We start from the raw sequence: 27,875 nt of genomic DNA on the forward strand, positions 1-27,875 counted from the left end.
AGTTGGTTGTGGAACGGACTGCCGAGACGAATGTCCGCTGGTTCAAATCCCAAACACACCTCTGACTTTTCTAAAGTTATGTGTGAATTATCGCTTGCTTTAACGGTGAAGAAAATCATCGTGAGGAAACCTGCATACCTGAGATATTCTCTATAGGAATTTCGAGGGTGTGTGAAATCTACCAATCCACACTATAGCGTGGTGGACTAAGGCCTAATCCCTCTCAGTAGTAGAGGAGGCTCGTGCAGCAGTGGGACAGTATATAATACAAAGCTGATATTATATTATTATATCTTTAATGTTAAATAAATCGTATTTTAGGGTTGTTATTGTTGGTGTTTTTGTTGCGCGTCAGGTTGCGAGCACGCGCGCTACATCCGCTCGACGGTGAGTTCGTGGCGCGTGGCGGAGGTGTTCGTGCTGTGCGCGGAGCTGGAGGCGGGCGCGGCGCTGCGCGACCTGCTGACGCGCGCCGAGCTGGCCCGCGAGCCCGCGCCCGCGCTGCACATCGACCTCGCCGCCGCCTACAGGGACAGGTGAGCGGCAACCTACCACACCCACGTACCCACCCACTCACTCACGCAATCATACTCATTCACTCACACTTGTTTAATCATTCTCTAACTCATTTGTTCACTCGACCAGTCGCCCAATCCAACCCTCTCATTCAATCCCATTCCTAACTCATTAAAACACTGTTACATAATCACTAACTTCCATATAATCCGATATCTGCCGGCTTCCCTTTCGTAATTTATGTAAAATGTGATTATCATCAGAACGTTTTGCAGACCGCATTTATGCATATTAGTACTTATATGTTTTGTCGGCTTCCCTTTAGAAAAATTTCACCCTTCGCTACTGATATACACTCAGTCGTTCCATCCCACTGACTCAATTATTTCCTATCTGTTTAATTAATTTCATTGCAAATTAAGGAAATATTTGTGTCCAGAACACGTCGAGCTTTATAAAATTCGTGTTTTATTATTCTGTCTCGCAGTGTCGAAGCGTTCGTACAACCTGATTCCTACCGGCTTCCCTTTTAGATTTATTTACATTTGTCTTCTAAGGCATTTTTTTTGCATCGGGTTACCTTTTTAAAAAGGTCTCGTTTAACATGATCATAATTGGACCGCGTAAGTGCCAGATAGTATTATTCATTCACTCATTGAGATACAACTAGCTGTGCCTGCAGCTTTGCTCGCGTGGAAATCAGTGTGTCACAAAGTTCTACCAGCTTAAATCCCGACTCACGAGTTTTTTTAGAACCACGTGACCTCTTCAACAGTAATCGTTATATTTCAGTAAATTTACATAAAACCGTAATGTACTATTAACATAAACCTTCCTCAAGAATTGCACTATCTTTTAGTAAAAACCGTACAAAAATCCGTTCAGTAGATCTTGAGAAAATCGGTCACATACAGACAGACAACTTTTGGGGTCTTTGTTTTATAATATGTATAGACAGATGATTTAATCCCATTCTAAATAAGCGGTATGAGTACTCACTAGCAGTCTTACTGATAAACTTGTTTTAGCGTTAAGAGGTGGTTAACAAGCATAGCTTTGCGGAATTTTTATAATTAAAACTGTAGGTGACTGGTATATGTGGTCGTCGTCAGATGGTGGTGCGACGTGGAGCTGGTGGGCGCGGGCTGGTCGGTGCCGGCGCACCGCGCCATCCTCGCCGCCAGGTGCACGTACTTCCGCGATCTGCTGCAGCGGTACCCGCCGTGAGTACATTCAATACCATCCAATGCCGAGAAGGTCCAGGCCTTAGTCCGCCATGTTGTAGTGCAAGCAGGCTCCAGATACCTACGAAATTGCTATGCAGAACTTCTCAGATGTGCAAATGTGTTTACGATGTTATCCTTCACCGTTGAGCATTATATTATAAACAGCAAATAACAATTCTAAATATTTTTTTTGTAACATTTGCTGCATGTTTCTCTCTCAGTAGAGGTCTGTGGCCAGCAGTGGGCAGTATATAATAAAGGATTGGTGTTGTGTGTGTAGCGGGTGCTGCCGCGTGCCGCTGGAGGGCGCGTGCGCGGCGCTGTCGCGCGCCGAGCTCGAGGCGTGCGTGCGCGCGCTGTACGCGGGGCCCGGCGGCGCCTGCCGCATCTGCGACAGTACGTACGCTACACACTACAAACTACACACTATACCCTACACCCTACACACTACAAACTGCACACTGCACACTACACATTGCACACTACAAACTACACACTGCGCACTACACATTGCACACTACAAACTACACACTGCACACTACACATTGCAAACTACAAACTACACACTGCACACTACACATTGCACACTACAAACTACACACTGCACACTACACATTGCACACTACAAACTACACACTGCGCACTACACATTGCACACTACAAACTACACACTGCACACTACACATTGCACACTACAAACTACACACTGCGCACTACACATTGCACACTACAAACTACACACTGCACACTACACATTGCAAACTACAAACTACACACTGCACACTACACATTTGTTCATATTAGGGCTTTTAATGGTAAAATTAACAAGAATTCTGTTGTAACACGTTTAATATATGCACCGTAACTAATAACATAAATGACAAGATGAAATGTTGCAATCACAAAAAATACTTAAGAGGTATTATTCGATGACACCATTAATATTTATTATCCAATACTCCCACTTAAATTTAAGGGTGTCAAAAATATTTAACAAAGTTATGTAATATTTTGAAGAACAATATCTCTTATAAAACTAAACTTGTTACACGGCAAAGCCTTAGTAAGGAAATCAGCTAATTGACATGTGCTTTCAATAAATTTTATTTCAATTAGTTTTTGTTCAACCTTTTCTTTGATAAATTTATATCGCACATCAATGTGCTTACTTCTTTTATGAAAAACTGGATTGTTTATTAACTTAATTGCACTTTGATTATCAATGTTCAATATAACAGACTTTTGTGGTTCACCTATATCTAATAAAAATTGTTTAATCCACAATAATTCCTTTGCCGCATCACATGCAGCCATGTACTCAGACTCAGTTGTTGACAAGGCGATTGTATTTTGTTTTCGACTTGCCCAAGTAACAGGTCCACCGTTCATTAAAAATAAATAACCTGTTGTTGATTTTCGAGAGTCAAGATCGCCTGCAAAGTCGGAGTCTGAATAACCTATCAAATCTACATTTTTGTTTTGATATACAATTGACATTCTTTTAGTACAAATTAAGTAGCGAATTATTCGTTTAACTGCATTTACATGAGATTTTCCTGGGTTACTAACATATCTACTCACTAGATTAACTGCAAAACTTATATCTGGTCTAGACACTGAAGACAAAAATAATAAAGCTCCCACTGCTTCTCTATATGGAAAATTATTAACAATTTCACTTTCATTTCTAGACAATTGTACATTCACATCTGCTGGTGTACTACAACTTATAGCGTCAGACATATTATACTTATTTATTAGGTTTTCAATGTAATTTATTTGGTTTATAGCTATACCTTTATTTGTTTTATTTATCTCTATGCCAACAAAAGAATTTAAAGACATACTTTTTATTTCAAAATTTTTACCTAAATCTTTCAAAATAATAGATATGACCTCCTTACTTTTTGACAACAATAACCCATCATCAACATATATTATTAACAAAACTTTGATGTTATTAAAGCAACCCACAAAAACACAATTATCTGCATTACATACTTTAAAACCATATGCAGTAAGGAATGAGCTAAACTTTTTATTCCAGCAACGTGAAGATTGTTTGAGACCATATAAGGATTTATTAAGCTTACATACTTTCGATGACTTTGCTTCAATACCCTCTGGCACTTCCATGTAGATATCTTCTGTAAGCTCCCCATACAGGAAAGCCGTCTTCACATCAAACTGTTCCATTTCAAAATCTTCCTTAGCTGCTATGCTCAACAACAATCTAATTGAATCATACCTGGTTGTAGGTGAGAATGTCTCCTTATAATCCACATCTTTTACTTGAGTAAAGCCACGGGCACATAGACGAGCCTTGTACCTTTCTATTTCTCCATTTCTATTTTTCTTGATACAGAATACCCATTTGCATGTAATAGGCTTCTTTCTGTTCTGTCTGTTATTGTCCATGTGTTATTGTCCTCATGGGATTTAAGCTCACTTTCAATGGCTTTCTTCCAATTATGTTGGTTAACACCTGTGACAGCTTCTTGAAAAGTACTTGGTATTTCCACTTCAATTAAATTCACTTCCATATTCCTTTGTTTTCGAGGTCTTAGAGATATATTTCTGGTTTCACTTATAACCATACCTCTGGGTGGACAATATGTATCATCATGGTTTTCAAAACTGTCCACACTTTCATCATAACAGGAAGTTTCTATAGAATCAGGTTCATCTGACACACTTTCTTGTGGCAACAACTCAGGTTGTTTTGTTACATCTATTTCATTTACCTTCATTTCAACATAGTTTTGCCTTGATTCTATAGCATTGTTGTGTTCATTAAAGTTAACATCCCTCGACACAACTATTTTTTTTGTATTTTGGTCATACATTCTATAGTTCTCTTGGTCATAACCCACTAATATTAATTTGATACTTTTCTTATCTAACTTCTTTCTTCGTTCTTTTGGAATATGTACATACCCCTCTGAACCAAATATTCTGATATGTTTCAGACTTGGTTTTTGATTAAACCAAAGTTCATAAGGAGACACATTAACGGTTTGACTTGATGAACTTCTATTTAATAAATAAACTGCACAGCTGACAGCTTCAGCCCATAAATTTATAGGAATGTCTTTTGCATAAAGCATTGATCTTGCACTTTCCATTATTGTTCTCAATTCCCTTTCAGCTCTACCATTTTGCTGTGGCGTGTAAGGAGCAGTACATTCATGAATTATTCCTTTACGAGTCAGGAAATTCTTAAATTCATGGTTTACATACTCTGTGCCATTATCAGTATGTAAAATGTGTATGTTATGGTTAAACTGATTGTTTACTATAGCATTATATTTCATGAAATATTCTAGAACCTCACTCTTGTGTTTAAGGAAATAGACATGCCTGTAACTAGTGGCACCATCCTTAAACAAAACAAAATAACGTTTTCCTGACACTGATGGCTCTTCAATAGGCCCACAAACGTCACTGTAAACTATATCACCTGCCTGACATGTGCCTCGCTCCGATTTTTTTTTAAATGGCAATCTGGCTTGTTTGCCATACTGACATGCCTCACATATAAACTTCTCATTTCCTGTCAGTGTTACAGGGATTGCTCCGGCCTTGCTCATATTTTGAAGTTCTTTGACATTTAAATGCCCAAGGCGCTCATGCCACATTTTGACATCTGTCTGAGCAATATTACAGCTTTCTTGTACAATTGTTTTAATTTCTAACTCAAAAAGATTGTTATCTTTTAAATATGCACTTAAAACTACTTCATTGTTTTTCATTATTAAAGCAGTTTTCTCATCTTTTAGGATTACATAACCTTTTCTGGTTGCTACTCCTTCAGAGAATAAATTTCTACGTAATTCAGGCACATAAATTACATCTTCTAATATGCTCTGCTCCCACTGATCGTTCACTTTTCTTTTTATGTATATTGATCCTTTACCACAAACTTGAACATTTTGTTTGTTTCCAAGTTTAACAGTTTTGTTATCATAATTATGATATTTATGAAATTCATGGAAAAATTCACGCCTGTATGTCATGTGAGCTGATGCTCCACTATCTAGTATCCATACATCATTGTCGTTAATACACGATGAAGTATTCTCGGCATTAAATGCTAACATATTCCGCTGCTCTTGGTTCTTATGACCAGATTTCTTGGGTGCTCTACAATATTTAGCAAAATGACCTCTTTTGTTACAATTATAACAAACAAATCTGTGACTTAACTTAATTGTATTGCTTGTGGAGGTCTTATGAGGGTTCTCATTGTGTTTAACTTGTTTTGAATTTTTCTTGGTGATCACTAAGGCTGTCTCATTACTCACTTCATTTTCTAAGCTTGCTTCTTCATCAATTAAACGTGATGTTAAATTTTGGATATTCTGACTATCGGGGTCCAGAGATAACCATGCTTGTCGCAGAGACCGATATGCAGGTGGCAGTGTACTTAAAATCTTAGTTATTATGGCAGTGTCGCTTAACTTTTCACCACATTCTCTGAGCTGCTTCGCTAAACTTTCGACCTTTGAAACATGTTGCGCCATTTTGTCATTCGAACAATAAGTATATTGGTAGAATTTTTCATGAATCATCATCTTATTGAATTCGGATTTGTGTTCATATACAGCTTCCAATTTACTCATTACTTCCTTAGCGGTATCGCAGTTTTCTATTAAAGCAATTTGGTTAAGATCCATTGACGATGTCAAAATGAACATTGCCAATCCATCGTCTTTATTCCATTGCACTTGTGCGGTGGCTTCGGTAGGTTTCGGAGTATATATATTTAAACCTTTCGCCCTCAATGCACATTTCATCTGAAACTTCCATTGATTGAAATTATTTCCGTCAAATTTTTCAACTTTCATCGAATTTGTTACTTCCATGTTTAAAAGAGGTTATATTTTCACACCACGTGTCACATAAAATTTTCAACTGTTGCTCTTTATTAATTTTATCAATAATCATTGGTTTTAACGTCCTGGGCCCATAACCTGTTCATATTAGGGCTTTTAATGGTAAAATTAACAAGAATTCTGTTGTAACACGTTTAATATATGCACCGTAACTAATAACATAAATGACAAGATGAAATGTTGCAATCACAAAAAATACTTAAGAGGTATTATTCGATGACACCATTAATATTTATTATCCAATAACATTACACACTACAAACTACACACTGCACACTACACATTGCACACTACAAACTACACACTGCACACTACACATTGCACACTACAAACTACACACTGCACACTACACATTACACACTACAAACTACACACTGCACACTACACATTGCACACTATCAGTGGCGAAGCGTCCACACAACCCGATTCCTACCGGCTTCCCTCTTAGGTTTATTTATGTTTGTCTTAATTTTGTTTGCTGTTCAAATGTCCGCGATATGTTACCTAACGCAATTATTTTTGTCTCGGATTACCCTCTGAAACATTTCACCCTTCGCCACTGCACTACACGCTAGCACTACACACTACACACTAGCACTACACACTACAAACTGAAAGATAAAAACGAATGATAACGCACTACACGATAAAAAATAGTATATATGTTGAACCAGGCTATGTTTTATCCGTGTGCCAAATATGCAAATATACTCAGCGGTTTCCGAGTTTAGATGAGATTATTTTGTATTTGTCAGAGTACGAACGCAGCGGCTCGGAGGGCGAGCTGGACATCATCAACGTGGACAACTCCTCGTGTGAGTATCATCCTGCACTATCCCACTATTGGGCATTGGGTCCAAACAGCCGAAACATGCGCAGTAAATGTTATAGAATAACTTAAAAGGCAAAATAATAAACAATTACCATCGTCAGCGAAGTTAGAATTTTCTTGACTAAAACTAACTAAAAGGAAGGTTATTGGTCTCTGGTCGCCATGACAGTCGAATAAAATGCATTTATTAGTTAAAAATTAAGTTAAATAGTGTATACCTATCACTAACGTATGAAATTAAACGGTTTTTATCATTCACAGTTGTAGTATAATTTGTACATTGTTTAAAAACACAGGAAGGCATTTTATTTATAAATACAAAAAGTTAGTAAGCCGACTAGCCGCGACATTGATTGGAGGTTGACTAACTTGATGTCGGGCAATAATTACCTTGCTTTCGTCTTGCCAGTATTGAGCTCGGACAACGTATCTATGTAATAAAAACGAATTATGTGTGTGTGTGCAGGCGGGTGTACGGGCCGTTCGTCGGTGTCGCGCCGGCTCGCCGCCGCGCTCGGCTTTCTCCCCCGACTCGCTGCACCGCGACATGAGATACCTGCTCGACTCGGGTCAGTGACGCGCTACACTTCGCCACGGCGCAAACACCACCCGTGACATTCAAATTAAACTACTTTTTCGTATTTTACCGCTGTTTTTTATATTTTAGTTTTCTCCCGACGTTTCGAAGACTGCAGCCTTCGAAACCTTCTTCCTTTTCGAAACGTCTGGAGAAAATTGAAATATAAAAAACCCCGATAAAATCCGAAAAATGGTGTAATTTTAATGTCTAACATTCGCGTAAACATAAATCGTTACCACCTGTGACATTTAGCGTACCGTTTGACACGTGCCGTGTGATTGCAGGCGAGATGGCGGACGCGCGGCTGGTGTTTCGCCTGGAGGGCGGGTGCGGCGCCGCGTACGGGTTCCGCACCGCGTTGGAGCTGCCCTGCCATCGGCTCGTGCTGGCTGCCAGGTCAAGGTTCTTTAGGTGAGGACGAAAACAAAGTGTAACGGCATGTCTATCGGCTTCACTTTTGTAATTTATGTAAACAAACTATCAATATAAACTATATTATTAATAAATAAATAATTAATATTTACAGCATAGTGAACGAAAATCCAATCGTAATTAGTACTCATATTTTTGGCGGCTTCCCCTTCGAAAAATTTCTTCCTTCGCCACTTTTGCTTACAATAAATACTTTTGGTTTGATTAGCAATTTACAATTTCGTTATTTATTTAACTTAATGTTTTATGTATAAATATAGCACGATGAAACACTGTTTTGCGATAGCCGAAAGCAATAATTAATATCACATTGTTGATAAAGCAGCATGGCGGCTAGCGTTATCGCTCAGAAATTTAGATTATAACATATAAATCGACTCCTCTTACACGTCTATCGATTTCATTAAATTAAAATAATATTTTTAGTAGCTTAAACTGGCAAAAAGTGATTTTTTCCAAAAGGGAACCCAACACAACATATAATTACTAATATATGTTAATGATGTCCGCAAATTTTTCTAATGATAATTAGATTCTACTTAAAGGAAAGCCGGTATAAATCAGGTTGTGTGTACCCCTCGCCCCTGGTGGCTTATCAATATTTAAAGTTGAAAATTTAACATGCAATTGAACAAAGAACGTAGCGCAGTAATTTTCGTAGTACAGTGTTGGATACGTAGCATAGCCAATTGTCGACACAGCTGCGTAGCACTACTCGTTCCGTAGCATTGAGTAAACTGCACAGTGTAGCATTACAAGGATCGTAGCACTGTAACTCGTAGTAAAAAGCAACGGGTGCGTAGCATTAGAGTAGCACAGTGCTACGGAACGTGTGTAACACATTTCTTTTATAACTAAACTAGCTTTTGCCCGCGGCTCCGCCCGCGTTATAAAGTTTTTTAGGCTAAAGTTTTCCGTTATAAAAGTAGTAGTTTCCCGGGAGCCTCTCAAACTGTCTCCATACCAAATTTCATCTTAATACGTTGGGTAGTTTTTGAGTTTAACACGTTCAGGCAGACAGATGCAGCGGGGGACTTTTGTTTTATAATATATTTTTTAGAACTTTTTAAGAGGAATAATCCCGTCATACATCATTGTTGCATAACTTTAACCGTTTACGCAGCGCACGCAACGGAAGCTCTCAAAACTAATAATTTTTCCCCGTTTTCGCAACATGTTTCATTACTGCTCCGCTCCAATTGGTCATAGCGTGATGATATATAGCCTATAGCACTCCAGGAACAAAGGGCTATCCAACACAAAAATATTTTTTCAGTTCAAACACGGTAGTTCCTGAGATTAGCCATTACTGCTCCGCTCCTATTAGTCATAGCGTGATGATATATAGCCTATAGCACTCCAGGAACAAAGTGCTATCCAACACAAAAATATTTTTTCAGTTCGATCTGATAGTTCCTGAGATTAGCCATTACTGCTCCGCTCCTATTGGTCATAGCGTGATGATATATACCCCATAGTACTCCACGAACAAAGAACTATCCAACACAAAAATATTTTTTCAGTTTGAACCGGTAGTTCCTGAGATTTGCCATTACTGCTCCGCTCCTATTGGTCATAGCGTGATGATATATAGCCTATAGCACTACACTAATAAAGAGCTATCCAACACAAAAAGAATTTTTCAGTTCGAACCGGTAGTTCCTGAGATTAGTCATTACTGCTCCGCTCCTATTGGTCATAGCGTGATGATATATAGCCTATAGCACTCCACGAACAAAGGGCTATCCAACACAAAAAGAATTTTTCAGTTTGGACCGGTAGTTCCTGAGATTAGCCATTACTGCCCCGCTCCTATTGGGTATAGCGTGATGATATATAGCCTATAGCACTCCACGAACAAAGGGCTATCCAACGCAAAAAGAATTTTTCAATTTGGACTGGTAGTTCCTGAGATTAGCGCGTTCAAACAAACAAACAAACAAACAAACAAACAAACAAACTCTTCAGCTTTATATAATAGTATAGATATTGTGCAGCGTAGCTCTGCAAATGTCATTGCCCAGACCTACGAGTGGCGTAGCGCAGTTTATGCTACTTTGAGCTATAGATGGCGTAGCGATGTAGCTATGTTAGTGTAGTACAATGAAATGAGCGTAGCGCTACGTATATCGTAGCAGTAGAGTTCGTTAAGTATAGCACGTACCAGTGGCGAAGCGTCCACACAACCCGATTCTTACCGGCTTCCATTTTAAGTTTATTTATGTTTGTCTTAGTTTTTTTTTCTGTTAAATGTGCCGCGATACGTTAACTAAGGCAGTTTCTTTTTGCCTCGGGTTACATTCGGGAACTGGGGAACCCGTTCCCGAATGTAACCGATCGATCGAATAAATGATTTGATTTGAACCGTCGTGTCACAGGAGCGTGATGTCGCGGCGGTCGGGGGCGGGCGGCGCGGTGTGCGTCGACGAGAAGGTGCTCCCGCGCAGGTTCGCCAGGGCGCTGCTGCACGCCGCCTACACCGACCAGGTACGACTGACAACTATTCAGCAACGTAATAATAATAGTAATATCAGCCCTGTATTATATACCGTCCCACTGATGGGCACGGGCCTCCTCTACTATTATTCAAACTGTTCGAAATATGTAAATGGTCCTTCGAGCCGTGATTTGTCCTTTTTTTTAACAAAAAGGCACAGCTCATAGCATAATCATTATCAACAATATTTAAGCACTAAACACTACATTAAGACTAGATTTTTTTGTTAAACCTAATCCTTATTGTCTTCGAGCCATGATTTTCGATCAATTGTTTTGATCCCTCAATCCAATATTTTTCATCTTCTTTTTCTACAATGAAATGAATATTCAATATTATAGTCATTATAGACAAAAGTATACAATATTTTATTATCTAACATCAGTACGAATTGATCTTTAATACAAAACGTATACGGTTTGTTTTTCAGGTGGATTTGAGCCTGATTGGAAGGAATTCATCATCTCCCTCGTCAACGAACACAAGTAATGGGAGCACGGTATGATACACTCATATTATTGGTTTCGACTTTAAAATATTAGATGCTGACCCCCCGTGACCATGAAGGCTGCAAAGTCTTCGAAACGTCGGGAAAAAAGTAAAATATTAAAACCGCGATAAAATCCGAAAAATAGTTTAATTTAAATTAGATGTTGAGTTAAAATAAAAAGCAATAAAGACACATTTTAATCTATTTATAGTCCATACTTCTATACTTCTATACTATTATATAAAACTGATGAGTTTGTTTGTTTGAACGCGCTAATCTCAGGAACTACCGGTTCGAATTGAAAAATATTTTAGTGTTGGATAGCTCACATACCGAGGAAGGCTATAGGCTATATAACATCACGCTATGACAGTAATAAAAAATGTTGCAAAAACGGGAAAAAATTATTACTTTTGAGAGCTTCCGTTGCGTGCGCTGCGTAAACGGTTAAAGTTATGCAACAATTATATGTGACGGAATTGTAGCTCTTAAAAAAATTAAAAAATATATTATATGTTTTTAATATTATGTATAGATATTTTATTTTTGTCGGTTATACACGGTCATTTTGACATCGCGTTACTAAATGAAACCACATACTTATCTGCTTGGAAATAACACTACAATAAGTTACTTGAGCCGTAGATGTAAAAAAAAGTGTAACGAACAAAATAAATATCAATAAAAAGTAATTTTAGTTATACGCGCCCTAAAGCCACTACTACTACTCTAAGTGAATTAGTCGCAGCGCCAACATCATACTTTCAGTCAGAAATTCACTCACACACACCATATTCGTATTAAACAACAAAATTATCAAATAATCAGAAAACTAAAACCAGTATTTTTGTTACAAATATTGGTTATTAATGGATGATTTTTGTCACAATATCAGCAAAGGTGAAGACGAGTATGTGGTATCATTTAGTAACGCAATTTCAACATGACCCTGAACATGTTCGCAAGCGTGCTAGTGCAAGTCGTCTGTGTTGCAGTCGTGGGCGGGCGTGTCCCGCGGCGGCGCGCGGCCCGCCACCACCGCGCTGCTCGACGACGCCTTCCAGCTCTACGAGATAGCCAGGTGAGAGACACCTCGGCCGGGAAGTGAAGCCGTTGTTCAACACACCTCGGCCGGAAAGTGAAGCCGTTGTTAACTGTTTACCCTTTGGGGATAAATGCGTGATGTGTGTTTATAAGTGTGTATGTGTGTGAGCGTACGTGCGTGCTTGCTTGCGTGCGTGCGTGTGTTTATAAATACTGGTGTGTTTGTGCGCAGGTTCGTGGAGATGCCGATAGTGGTGCAAGGGTGTGAGGACGCCATCGTGGAGGCTCTCAGCGCGGAGACGTTGCCGCACGTGCTTCGCTGGGCAGCCGCGCCGCACGCCAGTCAGTGGGTGCACAGGTAACTCTTTTATATTGCAAATAAATGGGGAGATCAGCTCGCCTGATGGAAATCGACAAGATCGCCGGAAACAATAGCGAGCGTACTAGTATTTGCGTCATGCAGAGAGAGAGGGTATGCATCGGAGTGGCTGTTGTGTTTTGTTTTTTTTTTTTCATCCTACATATACAGGATGTCCCAGAAAATAGTGTCAAGCGGAGGTCCAGAGATAGAGCACTCCTTTGGGTATCCAAATCAAGCCCATGTATGTTCCGCGATTTTACATAGTTTTCGAGTTATGAATATTTTTCTGAATTTTAGTGAATTTTCGATTTGAACGATAAAATGTTTTATTTTTAAGAAAGTAGAACACTTATTCGATATGTTTTTGTTGCAACAAAATTTTCATTAGTTGTATTTTTATGGTGAAAATAATCAGCTTTGTAACTTTAATGAAAATTATGAAAATGTTGGTGTAAAGTGAAAAACTTACGTTCTATGAATTATGATTTAAATTTTCTTCTTTAAATTAAAAATCTAAACAGGTGACTTTGTGGTACTAAGGTAGGTCAAAAACTTCTCCAGACTCTCAACTTACATATTCATTAAAAAACATAGTCCTTCATGGGGGCTATTTTGGCTAAAATCCGCCTTAAAACACAGCGAGATAAAAATTCTTAGTTTGCCATCACATTAGAATTTTTTTGACGTATCATCATTCCTAAGGTTAATTAGTTTTTTAACTAACCAGAAATTACTGCAAGAAAGCTATGAGTTAAGCATTTTGCATATTTTCATGTTTAACTTCAATTAATTTTGCATAATATTAATTTTCATTTGGGCAAAAAAAAACATATTATTTTGTAATAAAGAAAGAAAGGACTATTGTTGGAACAACGGAGACATAATGACAAATGTAATATTATTTAACGTAAGCCCATTGACGGTGTTCTCATGCAGACAGGCGATGCGGTTCCTGCGCGACGAGTTCCCGTCGATCATGTCGGTGTCGGCGTGCGGCCGCCTGCCCAGCTCCGCGCTCGCCGGCGCGCTCGCCTCGCCCTTCCTGCAGGTCGGTCACCGCCACCCTCGCCCCCATCCTCATCATACACAGCAGTGGCGATAGGGAACCCGATACAACAAACAGATATTTATATGTGTAAATAACCGGCGATAGCCTAGTTGGGTGTGGAACGGACTGCCAAGACGAATGTCTGCAGGTTCAAATCCCAAACACACCTCTGACTTTTCTAAAAAATCATGTGTGTATTATTTGTGAATTTATCGTTCGCTTTAACGGTGAAGGAAAACATCGTGAGGAAATCTGCATATCTGAGAAGTTCTGTATAGGAATTTCGGTGTGTGAAGTCTACCAATCCGCACTACAGCGTGGTGGACTAAGGCCTAATCCCTCTCAGTAGTAGAGGAGGCCCGTGCTTAGCAGTGAGCAAGTATATAATACAGGGCTGATAATTATTATGTGTAAATGCCGTCTACAAAACAGTCTAATGATAATATCATTCTACAGCAACTCTAAATAAACGGAAGCCGGTAGGAATCAAGTTATATGGACCCTTCGCGACTGATACACAGCGGACATTGGCAACATTGTACAAATATTTTGCGCTCATGCAATGGTTACTCAATCTACTGGGAAATACCAAAAGGCCAATGTAAAATACTTTATATTTTTTTTTCATATGATTTTAATGATTTTAATGTGCATATTAGCATGTTTTCTGTAAATATAATTTTTGTATCAATATCTAAGGGCGCTGACATCTTGTCATACAGACATTTCAAATAAGACAGCGACTTATTATTACCAGTTAGTGATTTTTGGAGCAAAAATTTGGCCCTGATGTTCGATCTTCAATTAACTATATAGTTTAATTGTCAGAGTAAAAATTAAGCTTTGTTAATTCTTTTGATTAAAAAGAAAGCCGACGCAACATATAGGTAATAATTGTGCATATGCAAATTGTTGTAATGATAATTGGATTTTACATAAATTACGAAAGTGAAGCCGTTAGGAATCGGGCTATATGGACCCTTCGCCATTGTCAGTTTTTTTTTTATTAAAAAAAAGTTTTTTTTTTTTTTTTTTCATTGACTGCAAAGAGGAATGATTTAATATGACTTAGCCAAAACATTTTCTATAAATTCTTTGTGGCTATGTGGTTAGAGCATTTGCTTTAAAAATATGATCAAAGGCTTCATTTTTGACTCATTCAGAAATATCATTTGACGTAAAAGTTAAATGAAAAAAATGGAAAATATTTTTTTTTTCATCAACTGGAAAGAGTAATGCAGTTCTCAATTTGATGTGTTGTTTTTTCTTTTTTGTATATATTTTTTTTATGTTTTTTACTCAGAGCTCTGTTATTTATTAACCGATTAAGATTTTTTTTTATTTCAAAGAATATATATATTTTGACATTGGTCTCATAGTAATTGTTTTGAAATTCGATTCATTAGTAAAACAATTTGAATAAATATTTCATCCAATTAATAAGATTGTAAATTTTGGCTTTCATTTGAATAATTAAGTAGTGTATTTTATATTTACATCAAGCCTTTCCCCTTTTCAAAGGTAGACAGAGATGTAACACCTGAACGCGATAGTTGTATTGTACGCGCAATAAAATTAAACCGAAGAGGAAACTTAAAAAACAATTAGCGTCATATTTAAACTTCCTTTGTATAACTCGGGTGCAGTGTGTACTTATTGTATACCATCGAAATCGTTTCCGCTCAACGCGTGGACTTACAAATATCCGTAAATTGTATCCGGGTCTATTGATCTGTAGTACGTCGTCAACGTCTGTAGGTAAGAGCATCGACGATGACGCGCCCTACTGCTACCTATTGGGGTATCATACTCGTAGGTGATATGGGTCAATTTATCCACGAACACGCGCCCCACTTCTTGAGAGGGGGTGTCGCGGGGTGAGGGGACTGAGTCTCGACGTTATCTGTCGCGGTGTACGTGTGTAATGTGTTGTTATTTTGTGGTGAGTGTGTGCGGTATGCGCAGGCGTCGGAGGCGTGCACGCTGCGCGCGCTGGTGCGGTGGGCGGCGGAGCGCTCGCCCGTGGTGTCGCGCGCGCGCCGCGCCGCCGCCGCGGACTCGGTGCTGCGCGACGCGCTCGCCGCGCTGCTGCCGCTCGTGCGCCTCGAGCACCTGCCGCCCGACCACGACCTGCTCAACCAGGCGAGTCACACACACACACACACACACGCACACACACGCGCCGCCGCCGCGGACTCGGTGCTGCGCGACGCGCTCGCCGCGCTGCTGCCGCTCGTGCGCCTCGAGCACCTGCCGCCCGACCACGACCTGCTCAACCAGGCGAGTCACACACACACACACACACACGCACACACACGCGCCGCCGCCGCGGACTCGGTGCTGCGCGACGCGCTCGCCGCGCTGCTGCCGCTCGTGCGCCTCGAGCACCTGCCGCCCGACCACGACCTGCTCAACCAGGCGAGTCACACACACACACACACACACGCACACACACGCGCGCCGCCGCCGCGGGACTCGGTGCTGCGCGACGCGCTCGCCGCGCTGCTGCCGCTCGTGCGCCTCGAGCACCTGCCGCCCGACCACGACCTGCTCAACCAGGCGAGTCACACACACACACACACACACACGCACACACACGCGCCGCCGCCGCGGACTCGGTGCTGCGCGACGCGCTCGCCGCGCTGCTGCCGCTCGTGCGCCTCGAGCACCTGCCGCCCGACCACGACCTGCTCAACCAGGCGAGTCACACACACACACACACACACACGCACACACACGCGCCGCCGCCGCGGACTCGGTGCTGCGCGACGCGCTCGCCGCGCTGCTGCCGCTCGTGCGCCTCGAGCACCTGCCGCCCGACCACGACCTGCTCAACCAGGCGAGTCACACACACACACACACACACGCACACACACGCGCCGCCGCCGCGGACTCGGTGCTGCGCGACGCGCTCGCCGCGCTGCTGCCGCTCGTGCGCCTCGAGCACCTGCCGCCCGACCACGACCTGCTCAACCAGGCGAGTCACACACACACACACACACACACACGCACACACACGCACCGCCGCGCTGCTGCCGCTCGTGACCTGCGCCCGACCACGACCTGCTGCGCGACGCGCTCGCCGCGCGCTGCTGCCGCTCGTGCGCCTCGAGCACCTGCCGCCCGACCACGACCTGCTCAACCAGGCGAGTCACACACACACACACACACACGCACACACACGCGCCGCCGCCGCGGGACTCGGTGCTGCGCGACGCGCTCGCCGCGCTGCTGCCGCTCGTGCGCCTCGAGCACCTGCCGCCCGACCACGACCTGCTCAACCAGGCGAGTCACACACACACACACACACGCACACACACACGCGCCGCCGCCGCGGACTCGGTGCTGCGCGACGCGCTCGCCGCGCTGCTGCCGCTCGTGCGCCTCGAGCACCTGCCGCCCGACCACGACCTGCTCAACCAGGCGAGTCACACACACACACACACACACGCACACACGCACTCGGTGCTGCGCGACGCGCTCGCCGCGCTGCTGCCGCTCGTGCGCCTCGAGCACCTGCCGCCCGACCACGACCTGCTCAACCAGGCGAGTCACACACACACACACACACACGCACACACACGCGCCGCCGCCGCGGACTCGGTGCTGCGCGACGCGCTCGCCGCGCTGCTGCCGCTCGTGCGCCTCGAGCACCTGCCGCCCGACCACGACCTGCTCAACCAGGCGAGTCACACACACACACACACACACACACGCACACACACGCGCCGCCGCCGCGGACTCGGTGCTGCGCGACGCGCTCGCCGCGCTGCTGCCGCTCGTGCGCCTCGAGCACCTGCCGCCCGACCACGACCTGCTCAACCAGGCGAGTCACACACACACACACACACACGCACACACACGCGCCGCCGCCGCGGACTCGGTGCTGCGCGACGCGCTCGCCGCGCTGCTGCCGCTCGTGCGCCTCGAGCACCTGCCGCCCGACCACGACCTGCTCAACCAGGCGAGTCACACACACACACACACACACGCACACACACGCGCCGCCGCCGCGGACTCGGTGCTGCGCGACGCGCTCGCCGCGCTGCTGCCGCTCGTGCGCCTCGAGCACCTGCCGCCCGACCACGACCTGCTCAACCAGGCGAGTCACACACACACACACACGCACACACACGCGCCGCCGCCGCGGACTCGGTGCTGCGCGACGCGCTCGCTGCGCTGCTGCCGCTCGTGCGCCTCGAGCACCTGCCGCCCGACCACGACCTGCTCAACCAGGCGAGTCACACACACACACACACACACACACACACACACACAGACGCGCGCGCGCGCGACAATACGCACGAATACACGCGCACACATCGTGCCTTTAGTCTCATAAGAGAGGAGACAAAAGCGCAACCAGGGCATCCACATTTTGCCATTTACGTCCCGTCGTATAATGTAACAGGGAAGAGTCTATCGCCATATCGAATACCGCATTCCAGACTCCGGGCTAATACTGACCAGAAAACCACAACACCACTAATCAACATCCAATACACAATATGAAACAAATGTAATGAGAACGCCCCCGTCCGTTGCAGTTGATCCGGCGCGGCGTGATCTCGGGCCCGGTGGCGGGCGGCGGCACGGCGGACGCGTGGCTCGGCCGCGGCGCCTTCCGACCGGCGAGGTGCTTCCTGCCGTACCTCGACGAGATCAAGGTGAGTGTCGCTCTCACACACGCCACTTCAACTACTACAAGCCGGGATCGGCATTGATACGCACTGACACTTACTGACACTTACTGACATCCACTGACATCCACTGACACCGAGCGGTGAAGCTCGCCGGGACTACGGAGCATTCGTCTTACTCGAAACATAAATTATAATCAAATTATAATTTGTGAGCCTATACAAAATACTTTGTTCTGATTGGCCCATTTTTGAATTTGAATTGTTAATTAAAAATGGCGGTATGTTGGCAATATTGGGTACCCGTCACCTTGACACTACCGAAGTAGCAGTATATATAGATTGTTATTCCTGCAGGCGCTGCTAGAGGACCAGGCGGTGCCGGAAGCGGAAGTGTCGCGCGTGCGGCGCGAGCGCTACCTGCACCGGATACCCGACACGCTGTACATGGTGGCGGCGGCGCGCGGCGTGGCGGCGGGCGTGGCGGCGGGCGCGCGGCGGGCGGCGTGCGCGGCGCCGGACGCGGCGCCGGACGCGGCGTGCGTGCAGCCGGCGCTGCTGCAGGCAGTGCGCGCGCGCGTGCGCGAGCTGGCGCACTCGCAGCCGCAGGCGCGCGCGCTGCAGCTGCACGCGCAGCACGCGCAGCCCGTGTACCGCCAGATCGCGCTGCGCGCCGTGCGCGAGATGTCGCTGCCCGACTCGTGCGCCGAGCTGGTGCTGGCGGAGGTCCACAGCGAGTGGGAGGCGCCGCGGCCCGACCGCGCCGAGCCCGGCCCCGAGCCCGACCGCGCCGCCGACTGCTGCAGGTACACACAGGCACACTCTAAAGCCGACGTTCACTACCTGTGCTTCCTATAGTCCGATGTGCGCAGCCGAGTGTAGTACACAATAAGTTTAAACTACTGATGGAGGACCGTCTCTGTGGCGTAGTTGTACTGCATGCAGGATACGATAGTGTTCTAAGGTCCTGGGTTCGAATCCCGGGTCGGACAAAATGATATTTAGGTTTTTTTGTTTGGAATTTGTGCCTGATATGGCCATAGGCTCGCCCTCTATCACATCATGGGACGGAACATATTTGGCGAAAAATAGATGCCCTGGTTACACTTCTGCATACCCCTTCGGGGATAAATGCGTGATGTTATTTGTACTGATAGAGAACACGCCAAACACCTATGACAAAACAAAAATCAAATAAATTCGAAACATTAAAGTTGTTATGTTATGTTAGTATTTATGTGTCTATGTAATTATAAGTATGCGTGTCTCCGCAGGTCGGTGGCGGCTGCGCACGCGCTGCATTCAAATGGTGGTAAGTTAATCCATTTTCTTCTACCTGTCAAACCCGAAAGCAATCCCACCCTAGGCGATAACATCGATATATATGTGCTACATACTAGATTTGGCGATCCGAACATTCACTGTGTTCAACTGAACTGAACTGTCATCCATTCAAACTGACTTTAGTATGGTCAATATTGACAGTTTGTGGTTGTGTACGGAGTGGCGCTCATGATATAAGAACTCGAGTCTAAGTGTAAACCTGGATGTGAATAAAAACTATTAGTCAAATAACTAAAATTATTAGTTGTTCAAGTGAATAAATATGTTATAACAGTGACGTTTTGTCATTTTAGTTCAGATTTGAACAAATAGTTTATATGTACGTTCGTGTCTGTAGAATATACGTAGTACATATACATCGATAGTATTTTTACAAAGAACTTCTTCTAAGTGGTATAGTTCAGTGTGATATGTGACTATCTTATGTATACATATATGTATAGCGGTTTGTCTGTCTGTTTCAATGACTTCCTCGGTGGCGTAGTTGTACTGCATACGCGGTACGGCAGCGCTCAGGTCATGGGTTCGAATCCCGGGTCGGGCAAAGTGATTTTGGGGTTTTTTCTGCTCAATATCAGCCCGGAGACTGGAATTTGTGCCCGATATGGCGATAGGCTCGTATCACATCATGGGACGGAACACACTTGGCGAACAGTGGGTGTCTTGGTTGCACCTTTGCATACCCTTTTGGATAAATGCGTGATGATGTGTGTGTGTCTGTTTCAGACAACTCCCGCGCGGGTACTTGCAGGAGCGAGGTGCCGGGACGCTCGGTAGACACAGCGAGACACAGGTATTTTCTTTTTTTTTCATATCTATGTAAAGAAAAATATATTTTTCTTGAATTTAAATATTCTAGCGCATTAAATCTCCATCGTGATAGTTCGACCATAGACCGATTCTGTATGAAGTACAATTTATGAAGCATTTAGCTGTCAAGAGAAAAGTTTATTTTGTTACATATGATATGAAAAATAATTAATGTAATGGTTATTTTGGATTAAATTTTAAATTTTTATTATTTTAAATTCATGAAAAATATATTTTTCTTGAATTATATCTATATATATAAAAATGAATCCCTATTTCTCTTGGTCACGCCATCACGCGTGAACGGCTGGACCGATTTCACTGTTTTTTTTGTTGTGTTTGTTATTGTCACGAGAAGGTTCTTATGAAAGAAACAATTCAAAAAATTGCGCGGAAAATTAGAAAATTTAAGAAAACTTAACGAAAATATTAATTTTATATGACTGTCAATTGTTTGAAATAACTGTCAGCGATTGACAGAATGCGCGCTGCAAATTCATAGTTAAGGTTATAGCTTAAGGTCCATTTTTCATACATTTTGTTTCACCTTAATACGACGAAATTTTAAAGGCCGAAATATCCATGCATATTAATTTTTTTTACGTTTTTCTTTCAACTGCGAGAACTAATCACTAACTAGACGTGAATTTAAATTCTTTACTTGTCAATACTTGTTTAGTTATCCAGATTAAAGGTGAAACAATATGTATGAAAAATGGACCTTAAGCTATAACCTTAAGACGGGATAACGTCTGTCGGGTTAGCTAGTTCTAAGTAAAAGTGAATGGCTAGTGTGTGATGTGGTGGTGTGTGCAGGGAGGGTCCGTGGGGCGGGCGGCTGTCGGCGGCGGTGCCGGACGTGGCTATGGCGCCCAACGCCAACACGCACCTGCTGTCGTCGCTGTCCAGCGCGCACTACGTCGCGCACCCGCTCACCAACGGTACTCTACATGATTATATCGATGGCTGTATGGCTGAGAGCCTTTGCTTTCTCCTTAACCCATTCACCAGCGGAATGTTTGCCGGCAAACATGACAGTTACATGACATTACGTGTGTCACGGGAATATAACCTTATATACTACATAATAAGGTTATTTTTCCGTGACACGCGTAATGTCATGTTACTGTCCTGTTTGCCGGCAAACATTCCGGTGCTAAATGGGTAAAGGAAAAAAACTTTTAAAAAATTATATATCGATGGCTGAAAGGCTAATTGACTTAGCGAAAGTTTTTTTTTTCGAATTTTTTTTACTAGTATAAGGGCCCGAACGCCGGCTGAGCGCGCCCGAGTAGTGTGCACGCATATTATGCACGAGCTCTACTGTTTTGAGACGATAAATACATTGCTGTATTTACTTTCTATGTTATTTGTAAATACCTCTAACACTAGTTCAAAATACGTAGTAAAAAAACTGATTTTAAATATGTATGAAGCTTGATATCGCAATCAAAGTCATTTAAGTCAATTAGCCTCTTAACCGTCGATATAGGCATAACAAGTGACCACACTTCAACTGATGGTATATGAAACGGGGTCCAATAAAATTGTTGTATTATAATAATAATAATATCAGCCCTATATTATATACTGTCCCACTGCTGGACGAACCTCCTCTACTACTGAGAGGGATTAGGCCTTAGTCCACCACGCTGGCCTAGTGCGGGTAGACTTCACACACCTTCGAAATTCCTATAGAGAACTTATCAGGTGTGCAGGTTTCCTCACGATGTTTTCCTTCACCGTTAAAGCGAAAGATAAATTCACAAAGAATACACACATGATTTTAGATAAGTCAGAGGTGTGTTTGGGATTTGAACCTGCGGACATTCGTCTTGGCAGTCCGTTCCACACCCAACTAGGCTACCGCCGCTCTATGTATTATGCAAACATTATATTGTGTTCAAAAGGAGAAACGTCGTGGGATTTGAGGTCGCCACTGACGTTAATTACCTTTTGTTGTTTAGTTTAGAAGTTTCTGTACAAATATCATTGAAAATAACACGCAAAATGATTGAATAATAAAGCAATATGACAGATGACAGGGAAGGGTTGCCATGTAAAAATAATAAATTCACTTTTTGGCCACCACGGTTCTCTTTTTGATTCATCAGAACATAGTTGCATTCATAAATCATATAAATTGTGAACAGACTATACTAAATCATGTTTGTGGCGCCATATATTATATTTAAAAAAAATATCTTTGTCCTCCGCCATGTTTTTCTCAGTTGTCAATATACGTATAACAAAGAAATGCCGTTGATTTATAATTAGAAAATAAATTTTGTTTATAAAAAGGTATGCACAAGTTATACTACATTACTGCATTAACTCTCCCAACAATAATGTCGACTGACGAGAGATGATTACCCCTCAGTCGACACATTTATGTTGGACCGGATATTCACAGATCCCGGAACGCTTACATGGGCCATTATGTCGGGTTTGAACACCTCGTGTGCGGTCGCTATCCAATATAAAATACATCCTACCACCAACAAGGGGCCGTTCAAGTATTACGTAACGCAATTATTGAAGATTTTTGACCCCCCCCCCCCCTCCCCCATCCGCTCCATGTAACGCGCCGTAACGTTTCCTGTATGCCTCCGCCCCTCTTCAAAAAGTGATGCAACTAATTATTATTTTTTTTTTCGCAAAATACCGGAAACTCGCTATAATACTTTTGTTATTGTTTTAAAATAAAAAATCCAATGTTACATAACGCTTTGTGCGATCCTCCCTCCCCTGTAACGCATCGTAACGTTTTACAAGCCCCCCCCCCCTCCCCTCGCCCCCCCTCCGCTCCAAATTGCGGTACGTAATACTTGAGCGGCCCTTAAACTCCTGCGCATGCATCACACAAACACATGACACGTGTGCGTGACTGTTCCAGACTACGGCGGCGTGGTGCTACAGCTGGACCTCGGGGACGGAGCGACGCACACGCCGAGACCAGGTCAGTGCGTTTGTTTACATGCAAGCACGAGTAGGGGTGTTACATATTGGTAACCCACAAGGGTAGGGTTGCCACACGTACTTTATAATAAAGTATTGTACGTTATTTCGGATAATTGTACTCTATACTTTATGAGAACAATAAAGTACGCGAAAATACTTTATTTACCATGCAATGATTCGTCTAAGAATTTTCGTAAGAATTTTTGCGTAAAACAACGGTAAGTAATGGTACAAAAATGGCGGCAAGTATTTGATAAGTCTGATGATATATTTTTTAAAATTGTATGCATTAATTTCATTGGTATTTTATTACGTCAGCACACACAGAGAGAGTTCAAATTCTGTGATGTAAAATACCAAATGACTAGACGAACAAAATAATTCCTGTTTGAATGTGAAATAATAATTTTACTTGTTAAAAGTTCCCAAATTTAATTTATGTTTAGGAGCAAAATAATAAAGTAGAAATAATTTGTACTTTATTTTGACACCGTGTACTTTTTCTTCTACATTCAATTTATCGATGTACTTTATTTGCCCAAAAAAAGGTGGCAACCCCACATAAGGGTCCTTAACCCTACATAATTCTTGTGCGCTCGGTGTCCACACCGAATACACGCGAGGGGGGACATTTATCGCGACCCTAGGCACACAGTGAATGTGTCTACACTACAATGGAAAGATGGATATATATGTTGGGAAGTGTTGACGGCTTCAGGTTCTTTATTGGACTGCTCTCATTATACTGTCTTAACCACTGTAGCATCGGAATGTTTGCCGGCAAACATGACAGCTACATGACATTGCGCGTGTCACGGGAATATAACCTTATATACTACATAACAAGGTTAATAATATACATTATATGGCTTATATACTAAGTACACACACTACAACACCCCATGGTTACAATTTCACATTGGGGTTTAAGAGTGACTCGTGAACATTTCCGCTCCACTTCACTCCGCCCATCCTAACACTTCCTCTTCCTTCCCCTCCTTTCCTCCCCTATTTCTCTTCTTCCTCTCTTCCTCCCCGCAGTCCCTAAGCCGGGGGAACCACAGGTTTCCTTCGGTGTGGACTGCGGGGTCTGTAACAAAAAAAACCCATAGAGGTTGCTGACGCGCCCTGACCTCAATTGTTGCAACATTGTGTTAGCAACCGACAATAACGCGATAGCACAACGTGCGCCGACGCAGCGCTTCGTGACCAGCAGTGACGTCATCAGCTGCAAGCACCTCCGCGGTGACCACACGGACCGCGGCCACTTCTAGTTCATACATCGACCATTAGCCACATAAGTTTAGTTGTAATTTTATTTTAATTTGATTTTTTGTTGGAACTTCGGGACGCGTTTGACATAATTAGGGTGATGATCCCTTAGCGGGCACATTGTAGGAGCTCTTCTGATGATGGTGGTGTGTTGGCAGGCTCCCGGGCGCAGCGCGCAGGCGCGGCGGCGAGCGGGCGACAGCACCGAGATCACGCGCAGGTACTATTACCAAGTTCTATTAACAATCAAAACTACATACTATTAAAACATACCACACATAATAATATTAGCCATATTGTGTTCTACTTCTAATAATTGCTTGTGCTGGTCATCAAGGCGTTTACATCTCATACACACAACACAAGCAGTCATAGTATATCGACTTATTTGTGGTCCTTCGATCCGGATAAAATGTAATCTGATTTTAGAAGACTGGATTCGATATCCAGCTCGCATTATAGACTATAACAGTTTAATGCGGTTCGTTTGATATTCCGTATGTAAAAACTAAGCCGAAATGTTTTTGCACTACTAGTAGTGTTGCGCCGACCCCCACAGTGGGGTTGGCGCAACATTGTCATATCGAAGTATGTAGAAAGTATTCGGCTTAGTTTTTACGTGCGGCTGGCGTGGGAAGCGTGTGTGCTGAGGCCGGTGTGCGTGCGCAGGCGATGTCGTGCGTGCGCGCGCGCCCCGACGACGACGAGCTGCGAGCCGCCATAGAGCTCTCCGTTATAAGGGGTGAGTGATTTGTATTATTCTTTTTAAACCATTTGCCATCGGAATGATTGGAATGTTAGCCGGCTAACATGACAGCTCCATGACACTACACGTGTCACGGAAAAATAACCTTATGTAATAAATATTAAGGGTATATTCCCGTGACACGCGTAATGTCATGTAGCTATGTTAGCCGGCTAACATGTCAAGCATTAAGTAGTTAACCGACTTCAAAAACAAAGTTGTTCTCAATTCAATTGCTTTTTTTATGTTTGCTACGTCAATCCTTTTGACTGGGTAAATTCGATTTTGATGATTCTTTTTTTATTTGGAAAATTAATGTTTCGCCTTGTTTTCCTATAAACAAGTCATTGTTCTTAGAAACCTTGACTTCGGAGATACATTAGAAAACTCTTAAAATGATGTCAGCAACGTATACTGATTTTTAGTAACAAAAAAAAAGTAAAAAAATAAAGACTGAGCATAACCACTTTCGGGTCAAACCTCGGGTTACTTCGGCAATTCTCTGCCATCGGCAAACGATGACGCGAAATGCGCTCAGCCAATAGGAGCGTGTTAACCCGCTAAGTAATGCGTGAATATTCAAAATTGACAACATTTCAAAATGTAAACATGCCTAAAACAAAAATACCGTTTCTTAATTTTCCTACTCTTGAGTTCGATTATGTATTTTTAATATTTTTTTCATATTTAATTTCGAAGAAAAAAATTAAAAACCGACAAATGCTTGAAGACGTCACACATACGGTTTAATGAAATAGTTCCTTGGTCCTCCTTACTATTTATTTTAAAAAATTAAGACACCGTCATATGTCAATGTCAAATGTCAATATTACAATAGATACGTCACAACTGTCACTGCAAAGGTCACTGCGTCTTGAGCCGTATATATGACGTCATTTGGTGCTTACGTCGTTTTAGAATAAAACAAAATTCAAAGTGGAAATCATGAATGAAAATATCTGAGTTTTGATAAAAGAAAAAATATGGGTCTCATAATTTTACATCTAGTTTCATAAAATATAAACATTTGATAACGTTGAAAAAATGAAATGTTGTCATTTCAAAAGCAGTCTGAGTCGAAGTGTAAAATGGCGTGGCACGCGATACATTACAGGCGTGTCATGTTGTTAATAAAATAATTTACTTTGCAAGTTAACACATTTATAATTATTGTTCCTCTGTAAAAGCTCACTTTATTATAATACCTTTTAACAAAAAAAATATACATCCATCAAAAACTACAAAAAATAATTTAACATTACCTATATACTGGTTATCAATTTTGACGGACTCTGTTGTCGCAGCGTACTCGTCGCTGGAGGGCGGGCGCGGGCGCGGCGCGAGGCTCGACCTGCGACACAACGGTGAGACTGACACGATTTTTTTGATGATTTTTTTTGTTCTTTTTACTTTATTCTTTTTTTTCTTTACCTTTTTCTTTCTTTTTTTTCTTTACCTTTTTCTCTTTTTACCTTTTTTGTATTTTTTTTCTCGTTTTTATTTAATACCATTGCTTCCCAAAGTGGGCCAGATGGACCCCTGAGGTTTTTACTTCTTTTTTTCTACATTTTCTTCTTTTTACCTATTTTTTTACCTTTTTCGTTTTTTTCTTTTTACCTTTTCTTTTTTTGTCTTCATACCTTTTTTAATTTTTTTTTAATATTTGTTCTCGTTCTTTTTTTCTTTTGTACCATTGATCCCCAAAGTGGGCCAGATGCACCCCCAGGGGCCCACAGGTTACTTGACGGGGGTATACGTTGCTGTGATAAAAAAATAGGGGTTCATAATTCGCAAGCGGAGGTCCATGAATATGTATCTGAATCGATATTAAAGTGCTAAAATGTTGGCTTGACTTCAACTATCTGTAGGCAGATAATATTGATAGCGATCGTGAGGCACGGTGGCCACAACATAACTGTTCAGACGCTACCCGCGATGGTTGGACGGCAATTGTAATGCACCTGGTGGTAAGAGTGCGGTCCAATAGAATGTCGACTGACGAGAGATGACTACCCCTCAGTCGACACAATTATGTTGGAACAGGATATACACAGATCCCGGAACGACACGTGTGCCATTATAAGTTTTAACAGCTTGTGTACGGTCGTTATTCAATATAAAATACATCCTACCACCAACAAACCTCGTCATACTTGTGGCTAGGAACGCGATCCGTTATACA

The 27,875-nt window shown here is 42.5% G+C and overlaps 1 protein-coding gene across 1 annotated transcript in view; it reads left to right on the forward strand.

Annotated features, from left to right (window-relative positions):
* The window catches only part of LOC115453910, a 49,914-nt gene that overhangs the window by 10,298 nt on the left and 11,741 nt on the right, over window positions 1-27,875 (forward strand). Inside the window, 26 exon segments of the mRNA XM_037447134.1 lie at window positions 356-536; window positions 1,629-1,739; window positions 2,023-2,138; window positions 7,393-7,452; window positions 7,936-8,038; window positions 8,334-8,391; window positions 8,393-8,460; window positions 10,860-10,968; window positions 11,409-11,477; window positions 12,464-12,549; window positions 12,745-12,870; window positions 13,810-13,921; window positions 15,887-16,360; window positions 16,391-16,500; window positions 16,899-17,067; window positions 17,393-18,157; window positions 18,469-18,588; window positions 18,919-19,044; window positions 19,111-19,367; window positions 19,836-19,873; window positions 20,632-20,698; window positions 21,532-21,656; window positions 23,612-23,674; window positions 25,107-25,168; window positions 25,618-25,690; window positions 26,998-27,057. Coding sequence (XP_037303031.1) covers window positions 356-536; window positions 1,629-1,739; window positions 2,023-2,138; window positions 7,393-7,452; window positions 7,936-8,038; window positions 8,334-8,391; window positions 8,393-8,460; window positions 10,860-10,968; window positions 11,409-11,477; window positions 12,464-12,549; window positions 12,745-12,870; window positions 13,810-13,921; window positions 15,887-16,360; window positions 16,391-16,500; window positions 16,899-17,067; window positions 17,393-18,157; window positions 18,469-18,588; window positions 18,919-19,044; window positions 19,111-19,367; window positions 19,836-19,873; window positions 20,632-20,698; window positions 21,532-21,656; window positions 23,612-23,674; window positions 25,107-25,168; window positions 25,618-25,690; window positions 26,998-27,057 — 3,708 coding nt within the window.

The sequence above is a fragment of the Manduca sexta genome, unplaced genomic scaffold (assembly GCF_014839805.1).
Source record: "Manduca sexta isolate Smith_Timp_Sample1 unplaced genomic scaffold, JHU_Msex_v1.0 HiC_scaffold_63, whole genome shotgun sequence".
NCBI lineage: Eukaryota > Metazoa > Arthropoda > Insecta > Lepidoptera > Sphingidae > Manduca > Manduca sexta.